Here is a 9,399-nt window from a genome sequence, read left to right on the forward strand (position 1 = left end):
ACAACAAAATTTGCATAAAATTTGAGAAAATAAAGCGTAACATAGAATCTGTGGAATTTGTAGACAAAGTGACTTAAACGCACTTTCAATTATAAATATTCACTAGTTATTACTCAAGAAAATCCTTTGCCGAATTATTTTGAAGAGATTTAATGAGATGTTTACAATAGCGACTAATTTTAATACCAAGAAACAAGTTAATAGGCTTATCTAAATTGGAAAATCGAAATCTTAATGGAACTTGACTATATTTATACGTTATTTCATGGAAAACACCAGATTCTAAATTAACCTGAACGGTGAAAGGGCTTCGCTTGTTCAAAGCAGTTTAATTTGATTTTATCAAGTACATTATCTGTTTTGTAAGCGTGGCAACTCGGTATCTTAATATTGATATTCGTACTTTTGTATTGTAGATCTAGATAATATTGCCGATGTATTTTGCATTTTACTATGTGCGTGTCACTTCACTGCACACTTGCTTGCCTACAAATGAAAAAATAATAGTAAAAAGGACCTCAGAGGATAGAGAATATCATCTTACTAAGATTTTTCATAAATAGATTTAAGTGGTCATATCTTAGAAAGTAACGCTTCCAATCATTACGGTCGGGAACGGATACAATGTGCTGAACTATAATTTCGGCCATCTTCTCATTAGAAATGTGGAAACTCGTTTTCGCCAGCTGGTAATTTTCTAACCCAGTTTTGTCGTATAATTAGTACGAACTACTTACCTATGTCTTGGATCAATGTTATTACTACGATGTCTATTACTAAGTCTATAGACAAAGCGAATGCCGACACCCTTGAAACATGAGGTCAAAGTCGATTGCATTGTACAACGGCTGTATCGTTCTTCAAATTTAAACCCCTAACCGCATTATGTAGATAGAACTGTGGTAACTAACCTTGCGGGTTGACGATGAATCGATAACAATAACTTAAAAATATTAATTGTCACATTAAAAAAAATAAGACATTATGAAATGAGTTTAAATCGTGACCGAACAGGTACAATTCGAGACTCACCTCTTAAAAAACCGGACATTATGCTACAGCAGACTGCATGCTTCATGCACGTCTCGCTGCGGCGTTTTATGCTACATTATTTTCCGTGGAGCCCGGTTTATATTCCGCCGTTGTTGCAGACAAGCCCGCCAGGAATACAAATTCTAGACCAACCATGAAACGCTTGGCAAACGTCTCAAATGTATTACACGAAAAATACTTTGAGTAAACCGAAGATGACTGAAGTGTTTGATCGGGCCGGAACGAATTTAACGCTTCGATTGTTTTATTAACGAATTACTTTAAATTTAAATGAAGTACGCAAGAAGTACCAGCAGACGCTTAATTGAATTTTAATGTAAATAGAAATTTTTAAAGAGAGTGCTACTTATTTACTTTAACGAAAAGGATATAATATGAAAGATGATCGTTTTGTTCAACAGTTCTAATCTAGGACTTTCTCATGTACCTGAAACAAATATACGTAACAATAACATCCAAATTCCAAGAACCAACAATTTTTTACTTAGATGCTGACTTTAATTTAGAATTTACTCCGAATCCCATAATACATTAGCAATCATCACCAATCACTAGATATTTAATAATTTCATAGAAAAAATGAAACTTTATTAACTAATGTGAGCCCGTATGGATACTTCTTATCTCTACCACAAAGGAGTCAATTTGATGATTGAACATTCGTTATACAGTGAAGTTGTGATTTCGACCTTAAGTTTTGTCAATTAAAACAGTTTTTGCCACCTTTACGAGAAAAACAAAAGAGAAAAGTAACAAATGGAATGAATGTAAAGCTTTAGGTGTCAGTAATAAACGTAATATTTCGACCATCAGAAGAACAGTATTATAATGTAATCGGACGCCACGAACATATTTCTAAAAACACAGTAAATATTTTTTTGTAAATAATTTACTTACTCATATATTAACATTAACTACTTAGACAACTAATAATGTAAAATACAAAAATATTTTAACAATATACCTATAACTAATTTTAACCAACCAATAAACAAAATATATTTAAAATAAATAGGTTTAGCTAAAGCATGTAGGTAATACATTTATTTTATATATTTAAGTAAAAGGACTAGTTATAGGTATAATTATGATAGGACGGAACAGACTGAAATAATCTAATTTTAAACGAAATACATAATTAACGTATCAAATGATTACAGAATATTAATTGAATAAATGCAACTGACAACCCAAATTAACAACAACCCTGATTCTACTTAACGAAAGCATGTTCACGAAATCCGAAACATCCCACAATTATAATTTAAAGTAAAACCGATGATTAAATTTCAACGGAAACTCGGTCCGTACTCAGATCCACACAATGCAAACCGTAATAATTTCTTTGAAAGTTTAATTTACAAGCGAAGTTGGTGACGCCGAGTGTTAATATTTAAATGTAATTCATGTCGGGTCCAAGTCCCCTAAGGCGTAAGGTTTCTCAGCATTTGTCCTGAGGTAGTAAATCCCATCCTTCCTGTAACAAAACAATGACCGCCATATCTATAGTATGCTATTTATTTAGATTTTTTAACATACACATTATAAGTAACGGAAGAAAAAGTAGGATGTGTGGTATCTAAACTAGCACCATCCCATCAATCACTACGATTGGATATCATTAAAGGCGACTAAGAATTAACGATTATGGGCAGCTGCCTTCTCTCAGTATAATATATGAGAGATCAGTACACGAAACTGTGCCGCCTTTTCTAACACTCCATAACAACAATAAAACTACCACTGCAATACTACTATCACGACTAATAGGCAAACAAGCTCACGGTTTCTTTGTTTGTTTGTATAAGTATTGTCCTAACCTGCAAGACAGATAGCTGCTTCGTAGCAGTGAGGAGCAGAATATCAGTACCAGCCTACCCGTATAGGCTTACCTTAAACTCTAACACCAATAAAAAAAGTACTACCACTAATTCCATATTATGCAATACAAATATTCGTACGAACTCGTCACCAAATATTGAAGAATGAAGAAAATACAGATCAAAATATTGTTAAGTCGAAGTAATCATCTATGACGCCTGCACCAGAGTTCTTCACCAAAGAATTCGCTAATTTTGTAACGATCTCAAAGAAGAGTTTTTTGTTCAATTATGACTGAGATAATTATAAAGTTGGATTTAATGGGCTTAGTCACGAGCTCTGGCTAACGCTAATGGGTTTTGTCAGCAACTTGTTGTGATTAAACAATGTAGTGGTCGGTCATTTTGTACTTTCACGCAGATAGATAGACCAACCAACCAGACCAACTGCCTCATTGTTCAGCACTATTCTCAAAGCTTCGATTGCCTGTCTTAAAGAGGAAACTAGTTTCCATGTTGTACCTTATTAGGTACAACAGGTATATATTTATCCAAAACAATTTCGATAATCTCTCGAATCAGACGCCAGGAAAACAGTAGGTCTACCGTGACGTTTTCAAAAGCTTTGTATGCAAAATAATTATTGTAAAATGTACTTCTCATTATGTGAAGAAAAATTATAGTGGGGACGACGATTTAATTTTAATCGTACCATCACACCAGATTGTAATATGTCAAGGGTGTCCATAAAATATTTTCAAATACACTCAATATTTTAGACGGAGAATCACATCGAGTACATAAGCTTACATATGTTGTAGCCACTAACGCTCCTAGTGAATTATTTAAAAAAAAAATATAATACTACTAAAAGTTGCCACTTTATACAATATGTTTCTAATTGAAATAATTTTCATGGATTACTGTGTTCAAATTAACTTATTTATTTTGTCAGAAAATATATAATAATTATTTTTGATAGTTTTTTTACGAGCAAAACACATACAAAATTGGAGTCGGGACACGCAATAGAGGGGAAACCATTCCAAGAAGTAATGGCACCCTGAGAAGTCACACCGTAAATATAAAATATTCAGCAATTAAAATTGAAAGGAGACAATTAAATTTTTATAGTAGTTAGCTTTTGTTGTTTAGCACCGGAAAACGTGAGAAATCCAACTTTGCTCAAGTGAATTTTCGTTGAAATTTCTTTTACGGTTCATAATCTCTATGTTTTTGGACCGACATTTGAAAAGTTATGTGAGGAAGACACGCTTTGAGACTTTAAAAGTGCACGTCGCACCAAACACCAATACTTTTATGACTTTATTTATGACTAGTCTAGGATCGTATACCCCATATAGGGTTTTAAAGGTTTTTTTTTATTCATTATACTTTACCACAGTGTCTTCAATGCACTTGACCTAAAATCGTACGCTTACCGCAACGTCACATAGACTCTATCGTGAACGAAAATAAAATATCAAACAACCGACTATCACATATCACTGATGTTCGTGTATTTATCTGAGCGTAGTTGTGGAAATGTGAAACTTACCCGTAATGTATATCAAAGCCACCCATGATAAGTTTTTCACCGGTTCCCTTACACGAACCCTGGTAGTACAGCTCGTCATAATTCTCACATCTTACTGCTGTGAAAGGCACGTCCGATATAATGGACTCGGAGAAGAACATGTGAGCGCGGTTGTGTGCACAAAGACCTTAAACAATCGAAAAGTTATTTTCACTCCTGCTTTCATATATTCTTTTTTTTAATGCTTTGATGGGTGGACGGGCTCACAGCCCACCTGGTGTTAAGTGATTACTGGAGCCCATAGACATCTACAACGTAAGTGCCGCCACCCACCTTGAAATATGAGTTCTAAGGTCTCAGTATAGTTACAACGGCTGCCCCGCCCTTCAAACCGAAACGCATTACTGCTTCACGGCAGAAATAGGCGGGATGGTGGTACCTACCCGTGCGGAATCACAAGAGGTCCTGCCATTCGTTCTTGATTAACTTCTTTGGACCTGCCTCTAGATTAGTACACACATGAATACTATAATAATATAAGCATGTAAGGGTTTGTTGAAGCTTTATAGGCTATTGATACCAACTTCCACTAAAACGTTGTTTATAAACAGAAATAAAAAGATACGATCAAAGTGCAACTGAAAATCCTATTTGAGGAAAAATAATAGGTTTCACAAAAAAAAACCATTAATGGATCGTCACCTCTGTAATCGAAGCCGCATCCCGGCTGCCTGGTCCCTCCATTAGGATAGAAGTCAATATGTCCCAGGGGTGAGGCGAAGCCGAGGTAACCGCCGCAAGTGTGGATCACTTCCACGTGTCGCGCGTCATGCTTGTCGAGACGAGCATCTTTATTCCCCAAAGTGAATAGAGGTAATGCAGGGTCCAGACCTAAATTGCAAGATTAGGTAATAAATAACTTAATTTTTCTATACCTATCTATTTTATAATGGAGAAATTTAATTTAACCCTTTTATCTTTTTTACTAATATAATAACTATTTTCTCTTTTATAAAAGTGGTAGCCCTAAGTTCTTCAATACCTACTAACAAAAAGGAAATAGGGATGCTATCTAATTGGATTGTCTTTGCCTATTTTTAGGTCGATGTTTCTATCAATATAAACACAAATTTTAGAATCTTTAGATTCACTATTGAACTTGTTTAGCCCACTGAGCATAGACCGGGCCTTCTCAGTGTCGCGATTACGATCCGTTGGTAGATTCTGCGAAGCACTGTTCTTACTAGGGATAGTGATTCCATGGGCTAGTGTTACAAAATTCTCTCAGGTTGAGCCCGTAAGCTCATCTACCCGTCCGGGCGTTGCTGAAATATCCCCTTAGGCTATCAGCGAATGGGTAAGGAAAAATATATTGAACTAGCATATTGAAAAAAAATTAACTAACATTACTTGCAAGAATCACTTATACGAACCAGTGATAGTATCAATAGGCCCTTTCTTCACATAAGCCCCGGCTATTCCTACCACATGGGCACCTAAGCTGTGTCCAATAAGGTGCACATCGTTCATTGATACTCCTTCTCCGATGAGGTGATTAAGAAAGTCCGTCAGAATTTTACCCACACCCGCGACATTATAACTGGCTAGAATATAGTTTACGTTTGCAGCGTTGCCCCAGTCTACTACGATTATGTTTAAGTCGCTTACGTTTAGATATGCTGAAAGAAAAAATAACTTTATACTTTATATAGGTCATAGATTAAGGGGTAATAAGTAATACGTAAGTTAAAAAATATTTTCAAGTAATTTGGATTACGTAACAGTCAATAATATAAAAAATTAGGTAACTGAAAAATAAACATTGGAATGATGTCAGTAATTTTTCTGTTATTATAAAATGGATGGCATTTGGTGTCACTAAAGACGCCATATTTTTTAAATGACTGTAATAATTGAGCTTCTCATGATTGCACATGCAAAACCATCTACATTGTACATATATTACAAAATTGTTAAGAGCAAATATTTAACATTGCATTTCAATATAAACTGATTCTGTCTTGACCTATCGGACGAAAATCCCATTTGAAATTTAAAAAAAAACAGTATTCTTATATTTCCAACCACTAGGAAACCGAAAATCCAAAAAGCCATATACAATTCTAATTACAGAAGATAGAGTCAGTGTCAAGCTTTAAACTTAATTTAATTTATTTACCTTCTTTAATGGACTCAGGCATAGGGCTGTCTCCGTGGTTTAACCATCCATGGGTAAGCACTTTCACCTTTTTGTTGAAATCGAAATTCGATTCTCGTAGCGACGCTGAGTCATTTATTTTGAGAACTTGATATTCAAAGGGATTTCTCCTGTAATTTGTACACTTTACTTGAATCTGTCTGTCCTCGGTTCAATGATAATCACCTCGCGTTACCTTACTAATTAATATTTCTTTTCTAAATCAGATTCTTTGTTTTTGTTTTCGCAAAAATACTTTGAGAAAAAGCATGTCAATCGTGTCGTACATTTCTCAATACACGTATTTGAAACTTTTAAAAGAAAACATTTAGAATAATACCATCATAATTGACATTATGTGGATGGTAAAACTAAGCAAATAATAAACAACGCAGTCACGTAAGGAATTATCATTTTGAAGCAATTTAACAGACGGTCCCAGAATGCGTTGTTCAAGGTACATAGGAGTTCCTCTAATTTTAGGTACAGAAAATTTCATTTCACTCTATTATAAGCGTCACAGTAGAGCTTCAGACCAATAAAAATTAGAGTATTAATTTATTACCTAGTAAAAAGTCTGAATTCCACATCTTGCTGGTACACCCAGCCCCATAGTCTAGTGTCGTTCAGTATAGGGGCTGGCGGGAACTTTTGAACACTAGCCAGCCACACAGGATCATAGGGCGATGGAGCATCCCATTTTACAGTTCCACCCGAAGTTATCGCTACGAAAATATTATTCACATTACTTTAGGAAAAATCATTGTTTTCGTAGTTTCAAATTGTAGGCACGATTATTGGTTACGGACAATTATTTAGAATTCAAACAACTCGCGTATTGAAGGGTACTTCACGTTTTTCCAATATATCAATTTTAAGGCACATTTCTTGATCTTCAGACAAATCGGTGGTAGGATCTCTTTTGAGTCCGCACGGAATAGGTACCACCACCCTACCTATTTCTGGCGTGAAGCAGTAATGCGTTTCGGCTTGAAGGGTGGGGCAGCCGTTGTAGCTATACTGAGACGTTAGAACTCATATCTCAAGGTGGAACTCATATCTCATTTACATTATAGATGTCTATGGGCTCCGGTAATCACTTAGCACCAGGTGGGCTGTGAGGTCGTCCACCCATCTAAACAATAAAAAAAATCATATGCTACATTTTTATGTGAAATAAAAGAAAGCTTCCTTATTTATTTAGACTGACAATTTTGAAAGAGAATTCAAGAGAGTTTCTAAGTTCTACAAGAGTCTGTCTATAGTCTGCATAAGGTGAGGGAGCGCGAGGTAGGCCTTTCCGAGATATTATTAATAGTGCGATTTCCTCAACCACCATCAAAGGTATTAATTACTCTCCTTACCATATCTTCCTACCTCACTTTCTCGGTAAAATTTATCACAAAGCAAGGCATATTGTACTGGTTCATACCACCGTTCTGCGCATTTTTGCGCGAAACAGTAATTTTACCGGGCAGTAATCTTTCTGAGGCGGTTAAGAGTTTGACCTCACATTTGAGTAGCATTCGGATTATGCGATCAATGCATTTGGTATTTTTTTTTAAATCACGTGTGTCCTGAATTGTCCTTCTTAGTTAATAAAAAAAAGTAATAAATTATATTAAGCACATATTATAGTATTTAGGGAAAAGTAAATACATACGGAAAAGTATAGATATTTTTCGTCTCATGTAGAGCTACAGGCTCCATGACATTTTATCATACGGAGGCATAGCAGGCAGAAAAAAAATGTTACTAAAAAGTTAGTTTATTACACAATATATCTAATATTTCTTTCATTAATACGATTTTTACAGCTTAATCTCGCATTTTAAAATTATCATTATAGTAAAATATAATTAATAATATTAATATTATTTTTGACTTCTTTTTCCCTTGTAGGCAGACGAGCATACGGCCCACCTGATGGTGAGTGGTTACCGTCGCCCATGGACTTCAGCAATGCCAGGAACAGAGCCAAGCCGCTGCCTACCTTCAAGTACTCTCCACGAGCCTCTTTTGAAGAAGATTTTGTGCGATTTACACGTAAAAGTTCATTATGTTTGCGACTTGCGAAAACCGAAGAAAATACTTTATCTAACTTTATTGTTAAACAAGGTGATGGTAAAGGAGGTGAAGATGTACAGAAATATAAGCGAATCTATTCGAACTAGCAACGTGATTACCTTAATTATTTTGCAAGTCACACACCGTTTTCAAAATAAGCGCTTAAGTAAAAGTCGAGTAATTAACATTCTAGAGGCTTATATTCTCTGTCTTCCAAGACTCCATAGTTAGCTTCGAGTTTAAAAGGATAGGTACTGATGTAGATTTTATCATAATTTTTTTACGAGTCACGTATATCAAGCAAATTGAAATGAAAGATTCAAATGACTAATGAATAATATTAAGGACCTGTACACAATTACAATATTATTTAATTCGACAAATAATACGTTCTAAGAAAAACTTATATACGTTGTAAAAGTCTTACTTAAACATTTAAAGAACAAAGACTGTGTAATGTTCTTAAAATTTAAGGAACAATTAACGGTTAATGACAATCAAACAAAATAATAGACAAACCTGCACAAAAGAAAACGAGCAACGGAATCATACCGTTTCGGTTTCCTGAGAAGAAACACCAGTACACGAACGGGAATAACCAAATTTCGGCACACCGAACGTAACTTGTTCAAACTTTAAACGTGTTAGAATGCTCATTTTGAAGCTAAATACAATTGGAGGACCGTCTGCGAGGACTCCAACATTTTCACTGGTCGAACGGCGCA

At 35.0% G+C, this 9,399-nt stretch overlaps 1 protein-coding gene across 1 annotated transcript; it reads right to left on the reverse strand.

The window, feature by feature from the left end:
- Window positions 1–1,704: 1,704 nt before the first annotated feature.
- LOC114251368 (pancreatic lipase-related protein 2) lies at window positions 1,705–9,399 on the reverse strand. Its single transcript, XM_028185595.2, has 7 exons — window positions 9,194–9,399; window positions 7,173–7,332; window positions 6,590–6,738; window positions 5,844–6,089; window positions 5,113–5,301; window positions 4,432–4,597; window positions 1,705–2,530 (listed from the first exon to the last, which is right to left on the reverse strand). The coding sequence occupies exons 1-7, from the start codon at window positions 9,222–9,224 to the stop codon at window positions 2,458–2,460; spliced, it is 1,014 nt and encodes a 337-aa protein (XP_028041396.2). The 5' UTR covers window positions 9,225–9,399; the 3' UTR covers window positions 1,705–2,457.

Source organism: Bombyx mandarina, chromosome 05, assembly GCF_030267445.1.
Source record: "Bombyx mandarina strain Sakado chromosome 05, ASM3026744v2".
NCBI classification, from domain to species: Eukaryota; Metazoa; Arthropoda; class Insecta; order Lepidoptera; family Bombycidae; genus Bombyx; species Bombyx mandarina.